Raw genomic sequence first — 19,014 nt, forward strand, 5'->3', positions numbered from 1 at the left:
GACTAAAAATTAATGATCTGTAATTTGGATTGAAAAATTAGCCTAATTCTAAACTAACTCGGCAAATTGAATAGCTACAAGGTTGATTGAAACACTCACCTGCAGGTAAGGCCGGATAGCTTTCAGACAAGCCTCTGGAATGTTCTCCTTGTTGAAGTTTATCAGAGAGTCCAGGAAGGCGTCCACTTTGGCCATCATCACCTTAGCCGCCTTCCAGCTGCGATCCTTGGGGACTTTACCTCCGGGCGCCATCAGCACCATGACCGCTGCTGTGACGTTGGTCACTGCCGTCACCGGAGAACCAAATGACTTCAACTCTGTCAGGTTGTTCTGAAGTAGGCCAGGTAGCAGTAAACAGTGTATGGGGAAATGAAAGAGCTACAATTTAATTGAGTTTGAACAACCTGCATATCTCTGTGGTCTGCTAAGGGGAGAGGGAATTTAAAAAAGAAGGAAAATAATTAGAATAAAAGGAAGAAGAGCCTATGCTGACTTTGAGAAGACAACAGAGAATTCTAATTAGGGGCATCTTTAGAGAGCTCTGAGCAGTGATTGAACTGTATGTTCTGCTTGTTTGAACAGAGAAAGCACCTTTTAAAACACAGAGGGTGTTTTTGGAAAAAAAAAACCCCGGGGGGTCTCGCAAAACCTACAGGGGATGCGAGGATAAGGGTAAAATGCCCTCAGAACATAGAGGGGACATTTTTTTAGCAAAGCCTCTGCGTTAATCCTGTGATTCAATAATCGTTTATGCGGTTCAAGGCCTGTCAGGACATAACTTATTCCATTGTAGCTGCGACAGCTAAATTAAAGAAAAGCCTGAAGATCTACAGAAGAAAAGACTAAGATGGCAGAATGGGATGGTGCAAATCAATAAGACACAGCGGAGGGTTGAGAGATGTAACGGACCTTATTGAGAGTGTTGAGGGCATCCTGAGCGGCTAGGAGAGCTGGTTCAGCTTTGGCTAGGTCTTCCTCACAGTCTCTCTGTTTACCACTGACCACAACAGCAATGGCTGCCACCTTTTGCTCTTCCTCGTCAGCTACAGCCTTTTCCTTGGAAACCTTCTCAGTTTCTATCCCAACCACCTGGGGACAGAACAGAGGATTGTGTGTTGCTGGGTTAACTGTGTATGTTAGTGGTTTAGTTTCTACAGCATGGATACAATGAAAAAATTAATAATATTGTGGAAATGTAATGCCCTGCGTTAGTGTATTAAAAAATGTAAAACAAGGTTGCACGCATAGTCTGTACACTAACGTTTAACACTATCAGGTCTACAGCTTGAAGATGGAAATTAAGCCTCATATAGGCCTACACAATGTCAGATATGCCTAGAATAGATGTCAACTGCCAACTGAAATCTACAGCTGATGGTCTGTGATTGTTCATCTGGTGCGAACCCCGCCCCGTTTATGTGATCGCATTCAGAGCTAGATTGGGAAACCCTGGGTGGACTTAACTGGGTTTAAGTCCGGTCGTGATACCAATATTCCTGATTGCAGTTTGTTAGGTTATGTGAAAAAGAAAAATCCTGAGTATGTTGAACTTTTTCGTAGTACAGGCCGCTGGAATGTACCGCTGGATTACTCAATGTAAAGGGGACGTTGCTCCTGGAAGTACAGGCTATTGCTGAATTATTGTAGAGGTCCATTTCTTTAACATCTCAAGTGAAAGTATTAAAAGAAACATCTTAGCAAATAGAAAACATTAAACAGTGATGTGTTTTGTACAGAATTGAGCACAAGTTCTTGCCTGGATCAGCTTGTCTGCGTCCTCATTCTTCTGCCTCAGTTCCACTTCCTGAGCAGCCAGCTTGGCCTTGAGGTCGTCCACCTATCAGAGGGGGAGACAGGGAGAGCAAGAGGTCACCCGCATGTGACAGGCCCAGGCTGCAGATCTGGTTGAATGAAGTGCAAGATGTATTAGACCACGGTGAAATAGTCTCTCTCAATTTAAGTATTTTCTATACTATACACATGATTCCACGGAGGCTTACCGTATCATTCTACAATTCATTCAAACTGAGAGGTAACTTGTGCAGTGGCCTTGTCAACAAACAGCAGCGGTGGAAAGTTAACTCACTCATGTGTATTTTTAAGTACAATCCTAAAAAATTACTACTGCATACCATGTAATGCTCAATTGTATTTATAGTATACTACAATTGACTATTGTACATTTTACTCCATGACAGCTACAGTTGCTAGTCATTCTACAGAATAATGTGTTACAAATCAAATTATGACCAACTTTATAAAATGTGATATCTTAAGTTTAACTACCCACAGTATAGAAATTCAGGAGTTCATATTTGCTCCAGCTAAGCATGCTTCATCATTTAAATGCTGTGTAAAATTTCCATTGTTAACATCCATGTTAAATTGGCTATCACTCTTTGTCTTTGCTTGCAGCAAATGCAAACTATCGCCACAAACTGTCAGTAAGTGTATTAGCATGAAACATAGGGACATGACTGTTGTTATCTCCTTTTCATGCATTTTGGCTTTTTCAAGCGCTACATAGTACCCTCTGCAGGCAGCAAGAAACACACTCATTAAAGCATTGCATTGAATACAGGTCAGTAAACTCCAATTGGAACCCTAATAATTACCCCCTAGGGATAAATAAAGTTTTCTTGAATCTTGAAAATTAAAGAATTTGCTTTCTTTCTGAATTTGAATATGAAGATCAAAACTACTTTCATGTTTGTGTATAAGGCACAACGCTGAGAGACATTTAACCTAGCATATAATTAAGACTGAAGGCAGAGGGGAACAAGGAGCCTGCTAACACAAACATTTGTTTATTCTGTACAGGGAAACAAATGTGAAAAGCTGCTGGATTTGTGTGAAGCTGGGTGTATGAAATCCTCCGGATTGCTCCTGTGGTAAAACAAATGTAATGTATTATAACTAACAAATGAATACACGCAACAATATGTTCAGTATGTACCAAAATCTGATCTTAACTAAATCAAAATAGCTGCACAAAATAAATATTTCAAGTAAAAAGGAATAGTAGAAATACAACAGGGAGCTTTTTTGACAGTAGGACAATACAGGTCAGAATTGCTTCATGATTTGTCTTTATAAAGTGAAGAAGAATGTTTGTATAATGACAGGAGGCACAGAACATGTCAAGTTTGACAGAAAAGTCTATGGTTAAAATATGATAAAGCAGCTGTTTACAAAAAACAGGTGATAATATCTCTTCAGGTCCAAATTGAATCCCTCTCCTATCCCTCCCTCTTTCTGTCTGTCAGTCTATGTGTCATTCCGTGCTGTGCTCCATTTACAGGGGTGGGATCAGGTGTGCAAGTTGCAAATCCTATCCAAATTTATCTGCATCAAATGATGGCTGCCAGACTACAGTCAGTCTTGTTATGCTCTTTTGCTAATTCTTGTTTCCCTCTAGCCTGCAGCTTCTGGCCTGAACTTTCCCCCTGGTTCCTCCTCAGCCAGCCTCAGCTCACACCATTTTTCAACAGTAATACAGTTTGTTAATCAATCATCCTGTCCCCCTGCTCTAAGCCTCTTCACTCTTCACAAATACCTTGTTTCCACTGAGCAGCCCAGTTCGGCACAGCACGGTATCCCTAGATCTGGCCAAAGTTTCCACTGCGTACAGCAACCTCACATGGGAACAGACAGGCGGACAGAAAGAGCCATGGTCAAAGTATACAGGCTATGGGTCAGAGCAGTTAAATGGTGCTGGCAGCCGAAAGCTACGTAACTACCGTGCCATCGTAGCAGCGGGACACAGTGTAGCCCGCTTATTATTTAATTGAATAAATGGTGATGAATTAATATGAGGTGAGCAGTCAATAAAACATAGGGGTGGGCTGCTGACAATAATCTACTTTTGTCTCATTAAATGTTATAAGTAGCAATCAGTGTGAATATCAATGCAACTAATGAATCTATCACTATCATCTAATTGAATCTCTCAGTGGTTTTTGAAGGACTGATCATTTGTTTGTGTTGTTTATATCCAGGATGGTATAAGTAATACAGTTGCTGATTGAGCTCCATGGCAATATAATTTAAACCTAAACATCTACTTAAATCCTTCAAAGCAATAACGAGGATTTTGTGGCTTAAGAAAGTCAAACACAAGCTGTAATGATGTAATGTTTGGGTTGGCTTTTAACTGAAAAATCACTTTTCTTTTGGCGCTTGTGGATATTTTTAAAGGAAGTCCACTTCTAGGCAGATGTAGATAATTTGCCTCATGGTGGACCGATGGAGCTCAAACTTTTTTTTAATTATGTATAGCTGTCCCCAGACAAATGTGCAACATCACAACTCTCTTCCTGAGATCCTCTGAGATTTCCTTTCCTCTTGGCATGTCTGACCTGAAAGAGTTCACTTTGGTGAGCCTAAACTGACCTGGTTTTATCTCTTAACATTTCTTCCCTAAAGATCTCTCATTACATTGGTCCATTTCATCACTCAATTTGGCCCACCTGATTGTGTGTACTTGTTCGATTTAAGCAATGCAGCTCAGGGTTCACAAACTATTGCACATACAAAAGTTGGCAAATATTAAGTTTTTTGACTACACAATTGATTTCCGGATTATTATTTTTTTGAATTGATAAACACAAACCTGTTATTTAATATAAAAAATGCTGGTATTGATAAAAATGAATTAAAAATTTATAAAATAAATACAATTACAAAAGGCTCAAGGGGTTCACATACTTTCAAGCAGCATTGTATATATATACATATAAAACATATGAGTCTGCATTGTTTTTTTGCCATTTCCAGTTTTGTTTTGCAGATCGCTCAAAACGACACTCAATGCTAACAACTTTTCTTCTATGGTGTTTGAGGTGACACACTATCGCCACCTAATGGCCTTGCTTGATTACGTCAGTGTTTTGCTTTTATCCTGTCTTATTGTCATGCACACTGACTTACAAACAGACAATACACGACAGCTTTACTTAACAAATCTACGTCAACTGCAGGGGCTCCGACTTATGATTGGAATCATGGACCTTTAGGGGGCAGCCTTATAAGCTTAACAAAGGGCCTAAACTTTAAATAGTAAACATCGTGTGACGTGGACTATGCATATGACCTTTTAATCCATTACCAGAAAAAAATTGGATTCCGTCTATGAAGAGAAAGGGGTAGGAAAAGATGACTGGCATGGATTTCTGGAAAAAAATACAAGCTTCAGAATCAAGAGCTGCTATCAGCACGAATAAAAACACACACAAACGCACCGACCAAGGACGGTCGTAAAGAGAAATTAAAGCCGTTACAAACTCCTCATAACTCCCCGACAAATAGGGCTCTGCATTAAAGGTCTGACTATCAGAATGTTGCATTGGGGAAATAAAAACAGACTGCTTCTCAAGCCTGTCTTTAGCTAATTAACAAACTGGAAATCAGGCCGAAGGTAAGACAGCCCTTTGGAGTTGCCACAATTTTGTGCATAAGATTCAGTCGAACATTAGACGAGCACCAAGTAAGCCATCAACATGATGAATAGGCAAGGTTAGAAAACAGTGTGTGTGGGGGGGGGGGGGGGTGGGGGGGGTGTGCAGGAGAAGGACAAACTAATTGGTGGAAGACATTGGGTGATGTTCAATACATCTGAACAGCGTATGTGTTTTTCTCCTGCAGGTGGAAAATACATGTTGCTATTTATAATTGTGTTTTCAGAAACAGCCCAGTCCCACCCTCTGCTGCTGTACTGTACATATATTACAGCAATGGTTTGTTAAGGCAAGATAAGATTTCATACCAAAGCAGAAGATTATAGCCATAGTCATCCACATATGTAATGGCTTATACTAGACCAAGTATAGCTTCATTCATGCAACAATGAGACATCTGGTTATGTGCGTTTTGGGGGGAAGAGTCAAATGTTTCCAGGTATTATCCTTTGAAGGGAGAACTGACATCTTTATTTTTCCCAACACAAAGAGCAGTCTGGATGAAACTGATGTTAGTTAGAGGGTTGGAGGGATTACATTTAACAACACTCTGGTTTCTTTAATTGCTTGGAGCTACCAACTGCTATCAAATATTAGTAGGCCTACCTGTATTTTTTATTATCACTGACACTATATATAAATATTCATAGAGTACAATTGCAAGGTGTGTGTGTGTGTGTGTGTGTGTGTGTGTGTGTGTGTGTGTGTGTGTCTCAACTAGGGATGTAACGATATGAAATTTTGGGTACGATACGATACTGCGATTGATATCACGATATCACGATACGATATTAAGCGCGGAATTCATTTCTACCCCCTTAAATTAAATGGTGTAACGCTGATTTAAATAAAACATAAACGCAAGAATAATTTTTTTTTTTATATCTTAATATGAAGAAGAGATTTCTGAGAGATTTAAACAACGTATCACCAAAACAAAGACACTGCTTCTCTACTGCTGTTTTTAAAGAAGCATTACACCTATATTTTTCAAACTGAAATAGGAATTTTAAATCTAAACTTAATTTAGTCACTTGTCTGTAACTGTAAAAGTATGTATAGAATAAAAATTATTTAAATAGTGTGATAATTTCCCCATTTATTTATGTTTTATTTGCTTATCAACTCTATTTTTACAAGCCATGTTTTACCTTAATAGGCCTACATTATGACAGACACAATGAACTCTGTAAAATATTTATTTATGATTTTTATTTGTTATTAACTTAAATTGCAGTCTCAAAATCAATGTTTTTGCAGTGCACTCCTCTCCCCCTCTCTTCCTCACACTTTCGCAACGTCACCTTCATTTGACCAAAGTAGTGTCACCTAAGTTTGACATAGTAGGGATTCCATAGTATTGCGCAACATGCTGGTAGCTTTTATATACTGTCTATGCTAGTTCACGTGAAGTTGTGATGAATATATCAAGGATCTTTGGACTTATTTCCTTCATCTGCCTTTCACAGAAGTTCGCCGACTTTACCGGGGATTTAACGCGCGGTCGCGGTGGATTCTATTCTATTCTGTTCTATTCTTTTTTATTTTTTTAATAATCTCATTTCCTCACGTTCACCTGGATTCATAATGGTATAATTGACCCGCGAGCAACTTTCTCTTCAGTCTGGTAAGCTACTCTGTCGATCTTTTTCTCTATCTCTCCCTTTTCTCTTTCTCTCTCTTCTTTGCTGCTACGTGACTCAATGTGGCGAAGCTGCACGCGCTAGTGTAAACAACGGCCCACGTGAGACGTGACTGTTCAGTTTAAAGTTAGAAGTCTTGTTTCAGTGATAAGTTGTTGTGTCAATGTGTTATTGTTTGGTTTCCAATGTTGGTGTGGCCCATACAGTGTTAGATTGAGTGCTACGTTTATGAGAACGTTGCTCACCAGACTCTCCACAATGATGGAGCGCATTTACCATGCAAGCTCGCCTGTAATACCGTGACGCGGTATAACAAGAAAAAACTTACGGTTGACATTCGTGGCCTTTTCATATCGCGAACGACCGTTTTGCGGTATACCGTTACATCCCTAGTCTCAACTGGCATTTTAGATGAGTGGGCTAGCCCTGCACATACACATAAGCACACACACCATTACTCAAGACTACAGGATTATAGGAAGCTACCTCCACAAAATTGAAGAGGAAAAAAAACATGGTACTAATGTGCCCTCTGGGGAGCCGATGACTCATACTCTTTATACAGCATCTCCTGAACCCCCCTTCCCTCGTCACCACACACTCTCTCACACACACACACACGCACGCGCACGCGCACGCGCACGCACGCACGCACGCACACACACACACACACACACACACACACACACACACACACACACACACACACACACACACACACACACACACACACACACACACACACACACACACACACACACACACACACACACACACACACACACACACACAGACACACACACACACACAGACACACAGACTGATCCTTTGCTTTAACCCTGCTTGTTTATCATGACCACAGCAGCCTCTGGTGAGCCACAGATTCTCTTGCTCAGAATGTTAAATAACAGCACTTATAGTTGCGCGGCCATCACTGTGTATGCACTAACAAACACAGAGTGCATTAATGGTTTCTTGCCGCTGTAAAGGCTGTGCTCTCTAATTAGAAATCCCCTCAATTACCATACAACCCCTATACATTTGTGTGTGTGTGTGTGTGTGTAGGTGTGTGTGTGTGTGTGTATGTGTGTGTGTGTGTGTGTGTGTGTGTGTGATGGCTCATACAGTAAACAGGCTACTAAGAACGGGAATACAGGAATTCAACACATTGATGTCACTTGTGTGTGTGGGCTGTTAATGCATGTGTGAGACTTTGTGCGGGTGGCTATGTGTGGGCATGTTTATGCAAAGCGATGGCTATGTATGTAAGAGTGAAATTATGTATATGTATGTGTATAGTTATGCATTCACTTGCGCAATGTGGCAGAACCACTATAATTAGAGCTGCTTCACACACAGACCCCTTGTTGCATTATTCATTTAGCTCTCTTCTGTAAAGGTGTGGAGATGGTAAACATTTGGACAAAATGGATCCAGGTGTCCATATTAAAGATGGCAACATCAAATGATGCAGAGATACATGTTTTCATGATCAAATAAAGAAAGGCCACTGAGTCAGCCAGGTATTTCTCTGCTGTGCATTTAGCTCTGTAAGGCTAATTGGCTGTATGAGGCAATGATTCACTGTAGAAGTGGTGGCAGGTAAAGTAGCAAACCACCACCATTATCAAAAGAACAGCAGCGTTTAAGTTAAAGAATAAATAACAATATTTGTCAGCAAAATTTTAAAAAGAGATGTAGGTCACAACAGCCAAATATAATTCTCTCTCCCATGCAGAGAGAGAGAAGAAAACTGATTTTAAAAAAGATCAAAGAGAATAATGGTAACATACAATCTGGTGGTAACAGGACAGAGCTGTTAAATCAAGGAACAAGATCTTTTTTATTCAGTCAGGAAGAAGATTCTATAAACATGGATTTTGAGGCGGGTTTAATAACTGAATCAAAGCCCAGCAGGCTGAACACTTGATGGAAGTTCAACAGCTAAGGTGTGAGTAAGGCAAAAAAAATCCCCACTTGACTTTTACCTGGACTCTGGAACAGCTGAACAGTTGATCTTTGAAGACAGTAAAAACTTGATGAAATCTGGTCACTGGTCATGTAAAACCCTAACAATAAATTTTCCAATATTAAAAATATTACAGACAAATAAACTGACTTCTATAGTACAAAAAGACGGTAAGACCAGGATGATGTGAGGCAGTTCAAAGCTACAGTTACAATTCCAGTGTATAGGGAGGGACACAAGGCGTCAAATAATCCAGACAGGGATATAAAAGGATGATGGCATTTATTCAAAACAATATGTTACCTAAATGTTTTATTCAAAAACAAGTTGTCAACAATTAGATTAAGAGCTTACACCTACAGTGAAAAACCTTTCAACTGTATTTGTTGAGAATTGCTTTTCATTCTAGCAAACCAATCTACACTGGGGCCTGTCAGGTGATGGGCATTCATTACTTGGTATAATAGGGAAGCAGCAGCACTCAGGGTTAATCATGAGTACAGATGGAACCACAGTGTGACTAAATCAATGGAAGTGCGGGTTAGTTTCAATCTGTGTCTCACTCTCATAATTGTGGCCATTCTCACTATATGAGTCACCTCGACTTCGCAGTCTACTCCCTTGTAGAGATTGGGGGAAACATTGCATCAAGCCACTCCAGCGACCACAAAGTCCACTCACTAATTAAAGAGTGACCCACTACTTCACGCATGGAAAGAAACTGGCAGGAAGCAAGTATGGTTAGCCAGCAAGCGGACACAGTTAGCAAAAGAAAAAAAGCTGAGGCAGGGGTTCTAATTAGTAGGCTATCAGTTCTGGAGCTTTTAGTAGGACCACAGAATATTCTTCAGCGGATGGCATTTGTCCACTTGTTATGGTTTTCATTTTGGTTCAATATTTGTAACCAGATTTGAGATATCTATTACAACCTTTTAGAATCTGAACTCTCAGAAGAAACTTCATCCATTCAATGAGCTGCTGCTTAGGCCATGACAATTTGGAAAATATGGAGCAATGGAACCCATGCCAATGTGAAAAAAATAAAAATACTTATGAGTTAATCAAGATTAATGAATATATTTGTAAAAGGAAAAAGGGAAACAATCACAATGCAGATGAAACATAGTCCAGTTCCTGGTGCTTTGTTTGAAAAATAGTGTGGGGGATGAGACTGAAATAGGCAAGTTAAAGGAATACTTCACCCATACGGAACTATCATTATAAAATCCATTTTATAATATAATGAATGAGGTTGTTCTTCCCTCAGTCTTCCCTTGGCCCAGCTGTCCTGTTAATCCTAACCCTAAATTTTCCCATGTGTGATGTCACACATGGGACAATGAAGGGTTAGACAGTGAGACCATAAAACACTCTTTCTGCCTTTTCTCAGGCTAGGAAGAACCGATTTTTAAAAATGTTGCACATTTATACTACATAGGATCTCAGAGTTCAATACACCTTCATATTCCACAGGTGAAGTAGGTCTTTATTTTAAGGATTTGATCCTATTAACCTGCAGAACCTTATTAAATGGCTGCGTGTAGTACAGTACCTGAGTGGAGGTGCTGTTGAGCTTCTCCAAGCCGTTCTCCAGCCGCTCCATCTTGGTGGTGAGGTCTTTGCTCTTGTGGCCCAGCAGACTGCGGTACAGCTTTATCTGCTCCAGGAAAGACTTTGGCGTGGTGTAGTTGTAGCGGCGCTCGTTGGCCAGGTATTCCTTGGAGGTCCGGTTGACACTGGTGTGGACGTACGCCATAAATTTACTGACAGACTCCTTCACTTGGGGCTGCCAAGAAAAATTTTAGTAGACCGGTTACTTCACATTAAAATAAAGGTGACTGTGCAGATCCTGCTGGAGGGAGAGCAATATTTCCTGAGGCGCAGGGCTCTGAATTTAATTTTCGGGGGCCTCCAGTCTGCTCCTTGAAATTATTTTCGCATTGGTTGTGTCACGGTAGCCTGACATTTGAAATGATCATTTGAAAGTGCGAACATCATTTTGGTGGGTGGCTTGGTCCCCATTTGTGTGTATGAGTATATGAGCTGGTTCTCACTTCGATAGTCTCCACCTCCTGGAGGAACTTGAAGCTGACCGACTCCAGTGCTTCCTGTGGCCACTCATGGAACCAGTCGATGGCGGTGCAGTTCACCACGGCGGGGAACTTCCTACTGCGGACCCTCAGTTTGCTTCCCACTGGAGAGAAACACAGAGCCACCTGCAATACAAGCACACACACACACACACACACGTTTGTACGTCTATACTTGTGAGGAAATTAATTTACATAATGCATTCCCAAGCCACTTACCCTAACCCACAAAACTAAATGCCTAATGCCAACCCTTACACTAACCCATACCTAAACCTCATTCATACCTGCACCTTAAAGCTACAGTGCTTAACTTCTTCATATAAACAAATGTTGGTTACATTCAAGCCATTGCAAAATTAATAAAACAATTAAAAGTTGATCAAGCTCCACAACAGTTTCACACAACTCTCTGTATCTCTCCCTTTAAAGTTGTGTCCCGAAGTGAGAAACGGCCAAAATGCCCTCACTTTCCAAAAATGTCTACAAGGTCTAATAAAAAAATGTGTTCTTACAAAAAAAGTTGTAAAAGTACACACACACAAACACACACACACACGAAGGTCAAGCTGAATTGAATGTGAAGTCAGACAGAGCAGCGAGATCACAGTAATTTTCTTTTTCTGTGAAAAACTGCAACTGGAGTCTGGGCCAGACGGAGAAAAGAAAAGGCGGAGAACTCCTGCTCTGATTAGCAGTTCTTCATGGTCAAGAGGGGGAAATGTGAATTAATTATTTGAAGCCACGTCATTAAGCAAATAAAGCCTCCAGCAGGCAAGTGAATTATTAGAGTGTGTTGAGCTGTGTGGGCTGCGTCCCAGTCATTTCCACTGTTGGACTGTAACAGCTGGCTTGTTGAGAACTCAGCCAGATGCTCGACACCATCAGACTGAAGAAAACAAACCCACACACACACTACTGATGAGAATCAACTCAGGAGAAAGATATAGCTTAAAATATATTTTTCCTTTGTTTTTCACACTGTTTTCATCTGGAGCAACGCTACTTTTGTTTATTTAAAGCGCCATGATTTAACTGACATATCAACAAGCGTGTCGTTTGTATCTGCCATGTCCACGTGTGCTGTCTTGTCAAAGGGTGGATGCAGGGCTTAATTGTAGGATTATTGTAGACAGGCGTGAACATAGTTTTGGAAGTAGCTGCCTACACTATAATTTCTCGTACGGCCTTTACTGGTAGCTCTACCGTCAGCCTTCTCAAATGAGTTGCCATGTTTGTGGTGCTGCCAACATTTTTTACAATATTGTAAGTGTGGGATAGAGCTGATATTGCTTTCAGGAAGCAGAGGGCTTAAAGCAGTTATGTGATGTGGGAATATACAATATGTAACACTGCCACAGACACACAGGTACGGGAGAAAACAGAGACGGTTATGGGTTACTTGAGACAGAAATGCTTTTAAGATATTGATTCACCCAGAATTTGGTTTGGATCTGTTTGTGATTGAATGTAGCAGAAAATGTTGTATGCAGTATCGGTGTTCCTGTATTCATGGCTTAATCTTTATACCCTTAAACAACTATCCATCGGGTGAAAGGTCCACTTGTGTAATCTTTATAATATTTTCCCCACCGGGCTGTCATCCTGGTATTCTGCCTGGCCCCAGGTTTGCTATTAATCTTTATTTTTATGGATGATTTTATTCAACTATATTTCTGTAAGAACGGCTTCTCAGATAATCTATCTTGGGGATTTTGGTGATATTGTGCACCATTTCAAACAATCAAGTTATCACAAACCAAGTGTGGGGCTGTGGTGTGTGTTATTTAATTGACATCACTTTTTATGAGCCTGAAGAGATATGACCATGCAGTATTTGACACAAAAAAGTGAAGATTTGAGATTTTTGTTTTAATTAATTGCAACTTTGTGTTGTAGTTTTTATTTATTTTTCTAACCAGAAATCACCTTGAAATTAAGGTCCTTCAGAGTCTCTTACAGTCCGACAGCCATGCCGATTGTATTGTTGAATTATATTTTTGGCACAGCGTGGACGGACCCTCAGTATCAAACTACCAATATTTTTTGGGGGAAAATGTGTCCTCTCTCCATCCAGACAGAGTATTTGAGAGACAGAGAGACAAATAGCTACAAATCCTCACTTTACAAGCACCGTGGGATTGCCTTCCCCATTTAGTCACTCTCCAACGCGGTGAGGCTTGAGCTGTGAGCGAGGCAGGGATGGAAGATGTGGGTGGTGGTGGTGTAATAATGACAGGATAAGCAAACCCCCCTCCCCCCCCTCCTCCCCCTCCAGAATCCCTCTCTCCCCAGGGGGAACAAGGCGGCTACACGGCGAGGAAATTATCTGCAGTTAAACGCCAGCTTTTCGGCTCATGCCTGTGATTTATAACCATGTCCGACGCCTTCCGAAAAGCATTCAAGTTCATCGAGAGAATGTCTAAGAAAGAAAATTGTCTGAGGAAAGGCTTCATCATGAAGCTAGATGTTTATCCAAGTGTGAGGGGTTATTTTTATGTTTTGAAACGGTGAATAAAGAGTGTGAGGCGGCATGCTACGTAGTGTTATATTAAGAGAGAGAGGGGTTGGGATCAAATGCACACGCAGTTCTGAGAGAGAGATTAATGGCAAACGTCCCCTCTAAAGAGAAACACTGAGGACACATTTTGCTGGACGATTAGGAGTGCTAATGCAAAGCAACCAAGAATACAAAACAACTCAGTGTCCTGCCACATGTCTGTCTATGTGACTGCTGCTTCACCTTTAGCTGTCTGCGAACGCGCTCGATGAAGAACTTCCAGCAGTTTTCCCTAGTGTCCATCAAGCCCGAGCCGCGGACCTCCGGCCTCACACTGCTGATGACGCTCTCCACCTCCTCGTCAGGGAACAGGTCCGGAATTTCTCCTGGAAAGAAGAAGGTCACCCACGTTACCAGAGGGAAGACCAATAAGGTGAGGAGAAGCAGTGAGTGGGATTTTCTTTTTCTGTTAAAAATATTATGCTCATTTTCAGGTTCAAAATTGTAATATGGGTTTCTACTAGAAACTGTTTTCATGGTGTCCAGAAAATAAGTTTTATATTTATCACAGTGCCAGTGCTGAACCTCCTCTTTCCAGCGACTGTCTGAAACGCTCCGTTTGAAAGCCTTTTTTAAGCTCCGCCTTCCAAAAAGCACAGGCTTATCATAGCTTGAGGTAGTTCTCAGTGAGGTTGGTAATGATGGGGCGTGGCTTCTCCCCCTATGATGTAATATGGGGAGATTAATCTGACTAGGGGTTTTTGGTTTGCGAAAGGTGGAGGTGGAGAAGAAGAGAGAGGGTTGTTTTTTCTCATACTTTGGGAGTGTTTAATCACATGGGGGACCAATATTCATGTAAAATAAACATGAAAAAGTGATTATTTTATAAAAGGTGACCTTTGAAGAGCTTGAATTGAGCGAACACCCTCTAGAATCTTTCTTAGCCTGCTAGGATTTTTCTTTTTTCATTTCACCTTATCTAAACAGGCAGGTCATTAAAGGCATGTTCTTAACTGACATTGAGACTCATCTACTTTAGGGATGTGTTAATAGAGGTGGTGGCAGCAGGAGTTCATACAAAGGGCTTATGCTAATGCAGAGATCTGCTTTAAGTCACAGCCTCATGGGAGCAAAGATAAGCGGAGCAAAGAATGCGTGTGTCGACAATTATTTATAAAAATTGCCAGTATCTAGCCTAGTGCAAGTTCACGTTAGTGCTTACATGTTATTTTTCTCCTTATTTCCCAATGCGCCCACAATTCCCTGATGTTCCACCAGAAGGACCCAGGTGCTCCAGAGTTGCCCCTCGGCTCGGAACGAATACCCCAAATACAAACAAAAATCCTGAACCTAACTGTGAATTTCAAATCTGTTCACTTCATTATTTCAGCCTCATTTTATATAATTTTTGTTTTTCCGTAAACACAGATGCTGCAGCAGTTGCTAGGAGCTATTAATACATTCCATGACTTCAAGGAAATAGAGATAGATAAATAGGGGAGAACGGGGTAATTTGTCACACGGGTTGGTTGTCACAATCGTTATATCTCGGAACCAGAAGGCGCTGTCTGTGAAATTTTGATATGTAAATATCCAGAATTGGGATAAGAGGTCACCTACATAGTCTTCCTTGGAGTTAGACTGCTGAATTTGAGGTGAGAGGACTGTTTGTGTTTTTCATGTCAAATTGAAAATATTTAGCTCCTCAGTATTTTTCTTCTAGGCTTTTACAGAATGGGTTTATAACAAAACACTTGTTACCCATAAAAAGTGTGAAGGGTAAACTATAGTCTAGTTTGTGGTTAGCAAGCTAATTAGTTGTCAGATGGTTGTTGGCATTGATGCTAGCAAAAAATTCAAGTTGGGGTTGGTCGTCACATTTTTGGGGGGGTTGGTTGTCACAAGTTATCGAAAGGCTACAGCCAGAAAAGGAACCCAATAACGAAATAAATTGTCAAGCTGTATCCTCACTGACACCCCAGAGAAGGAAAGAATAGAGCAGGAAAAGGCAGCTAGCATGCAAAGGAAAAAAGGGCAACAAAATCAAAACAACCCAGTGCATCCCAAACTAGACAAGCTGCCAAGGCTACAGTAAGTTATATAGGCCTATTTGTCAACTTGACAATGCAATTGCATTTTCAAATTTAGTTCTACTTTCTTTCCTTCTTTTCAAGATTATTCCCATTAAGATAACATTGTGACAAACAACCCCATAGTGTATGACAACCGACCCCTTGATGGGGTTGATTGTCACAATGTGTTAGGGTGTCTTTGATGATTAATTTCTTCTTTATTACAATAAGATAGAAAAAGTGAGGGGTACACATTTCAAGCCAACACTTTAAGCTTCAATGTAATGTAGGAATGACTATCGAAAGATGTTTAGGTGATGAGCAATTCTCAGTGGAGTAAAAAGTGTGCCTACTTACCCCGTTCTCCCCTACTTTATTCATCCCTGAGGGGAAATTCTATAAAATTTAAAATGTGTGTAAAATAATTATGCTGATTTGAGAGATGCTCCTTCTGTAAATCAAATTCCAAGTGTAAAATGATCATAATCTGGTCAGAAAATATTCTGAGATGTTGGTGGTTGGTTCAAACAGTAGTAAAGACCTGAACAAAATGAAGATATGAATTGAGAAAAATGTAATTGATTATCCATTGAGAATAATTTCAAAAGTATATTTTAAAAAGCTATGTTTTTGCACCCATTCAAATGCCGAGCACAAAACCAGATGAAGATATCAGCCTTGTTCGTAATTCTTCACAATTATGAGTCGTAGTTGATGAGTCATGCCTCCAAAGCGATTTGTCGCTGTGGCATAGCAAAGGCATTTCCCTTTCCTCACAGAATCACAACATGTCATTAATTAGCAAAAAGCCGGCTTTTACCCGATGCCAGCAGATCGTTGACCAGAACCAGAAACTTCTCGTCTGACACTTGGGCGTCGGTCATCAGGAACACGGTGCCGATATTCTTCACGCCCGCTTTGATGTAGAGTGAGGCCAGGTCGGTCTGGGGGTAAGGGAGAGGGGGCGACACACATTATGAGCCTGGGCCTGTAATCCTGAGACCTGAATCCATTATAAGAATTTTCACCCAAAAGGTTTTTTTTTTGTTACTCAAATGATCCACCATGCATAATTTTCTCTGACACTGCGGACATGGAAAACTCCTGATAAGAACTTTTTAAATGGATATCGATGTATAAAGTGACAAAACACAGATGAGAAATTTCAAATAATATAATTTTTAAGATCCTTTAATGCATGTCCTTGGCATTATGAGTGTTCCAGGACATTTTAGAAAATGTTATCTCCTTTGAACCAGATCTGATTGTATTGGCAGTTTATTTTTAAGATCAATAGATTATTACGCATTATTAGACATTACTATTATCACACAGTTAACAAAAAACAAGACAGGTGTAACGTCACAGACAAACATTGGACCTAATCATTGTCAATAAAAGAGTCGCAAACTGAAAGGACATTAGTGTGTGTTTGTAGTGTGGATTAGCAGTACTGTGTTTACAATCTGTCTGGATTATGTTTATTATTTCACTAAAATAAACCTCCATGTTCAAATTTGAATGTCAATGTGAAACTCAGCGGCTGTTAGAAAAATGGCAACTTAATATGTAACTAATTGTTTTTGATGGAGGTTTTTTCGCAGTGCGGTGTGCGTCTTTGCCTGTGTAATCCTCCTCAAACCTTGAGATCAGTGATGCTGTAGCCTTTTCTCAAGGTGATCTGGAAAACCTCCAGATTGGAGATGAAGGCAGCCAATCGGGTGAGACTCTGCTTGCCGCTGCCGCCCACTCCGACCAGCAGCGCGTTGCCCCGCGGACACTCCAGGATTCTGTTGATACGGCAGCTGCAATGTGGAGGTGCAGACCGTCAAGACAATATCTGACTCATAGGACAAACAAACTCACGTAGTCCGTCTCCTCTCTCTGCTTTAATACTAAATGCACTAAACAGACTAAATTGTGACTTGCTTCTTAAACCATGTGCAAATTGGAGTGACAAACCTGCACTTATCTCAGGGCTTCATGAATGTGCTTCATATACATGAAAACATACAGAAAACATAAAAAAAAGAGCAAAAAGGGAGAGACTGGAATGAAAAAAATAAATAACCTCAGTTTGTGCTTGGTGAGTTAGGAGTTCAGTTTGAGGTTGAGCTGAACACAGATACACCCAGCGAACAACATTGTTTTTTTGTAGCCGATACAAAATAAATGATAATGTCAAGCAGTGTGCACTAAGGTTATTTTTTTCACAAAGGAAATAAAGGAATAGTTGAATATATGTTTAGCTTGTTGCCTCACTCACTGGTTCTAAATAAGGGGACAGAAACCATTCCTTTAACTGTGTGTGTATTTTTGAAGAACAAATGGACAAAGTTCACTCATTATTGCTAGTTAGCTTAGCTCAGATACTGGTAGTCAATTGGAAATATCAGCCTGCCTTCGCAGACAGTCAGAATATAAACTTAATAAATCACTTGTGGATGCTCCTGGGTGCTTGTTGGGACTCCTTAATTCACTACCTTACGTTGTGTTCTGTATTTATGCAGTTAATGACATTTTAGAATCAAATACATATTGGAAGAAAACCGTGCAGTGGACAAACCACGGCAGATGTTCTTGTCAGTACTTAAACAGTATCTATTTGATTCTTAAATTAAATTAAGTGCAAAATACTGTATATTTAGCGCAACATTAAATGAAACACAACAAGGACCGTTTAGTGATGTTAGAAAAGTTTAACTTCTGAATGTCAGTAGATGCAGGCTAATGATACTTATTGACTACATGCATTCTAGCTGAGCGAATAGGAAAAAACAAAGAAAGGGGGTTAAAAGATTTGGAACAAAAGCGAAACCTGACTTGATCTCTGCATTTTTCTTAAGATGCCGTGATGTATGCTGCAAGACTGCTCACAGATTTGCCTGTCTCTGATTTTGATAGTCTGAAATGGGACAGTAATAACTCCTCATATACCTGGGAACCCAGTTGATTTCCTTGACAGACAATAAATTACCTGACAAAAACACTTGTTTCTTTTCTGCACGCAAGCAAGAAAGTGCACACACACACACACACACACACACACACACACACACACTACTCGGGGTCCAAAACTTCCACTCACATGTGAGCCATGGCGTCCTCAAACAGCACCAGGTTGAGTGTGGCGTTGACCTCATTGTAGCTGTCCAGCACTTCCAGTAGGGTTTTACTGAGGCTGCTCCAGGACTCCACAGCCATGTACCTGGACGCACCCAGCCCACGGGCAAAGTGGCAGTACACGTTCATCTCCATGGTCTGCTCCATGTCCTAGGGGAGGC

General features: G+C 40.5%; 1 protein-coding gene across 1 annotated transcript in view; it reads right to left on the reverse strand.

Moving 5' to 3' along the window:
* The window catches only part of dnah9 (dynein, axonemal, heavy chain 9), a gene marked incomplete at both ends in the record, with an annotated part of 157,544 nt that overhangs the window by 57,103 nt on the left and 81,427 nt on the right, over nucleotides 1-19,014 (reverse strand). Inside the window, 9 exon segments of the mRNA XM_080048562.1 lie at nucleotides 100-330; nucleotides 910-1,089; nucleotides 1,757-1,837; nucleotides 10,621-10,854; nucleotides 11,123-11,284; nucleotides 13,902-14,044; nucleotides 16,551-16,674; nucleotides 17,373-17,535; nucleotides 18,819-19,003. Coding sequence (XP_079904688.1) covers nucleotides 100-330; nucleotides 910-1,089; nucleotides 1,757-1,837; nucleotides 10,621-10,854; nucleotides 11,123-11,284; nucleotides 13,902-14,044; nucleotides 16,551-16,674; nucleotides 17,373-17,535; nucleotides 18,819-19,003 — 1,503 coding nt within the window.

Source organism: Ammodytes marinus, assembly GCF_949987685.1.
Source record: "Ammodytes marinus genome assembly, chromosome: 20".
In the NCBI taxonomy this organism is placed as follows: Eukaryota; Metazoa; Chordata; class Actinopteri; order Uranoscopiformes; family Ammodytidae; genus Ammodytes; species Ammodytes marinus.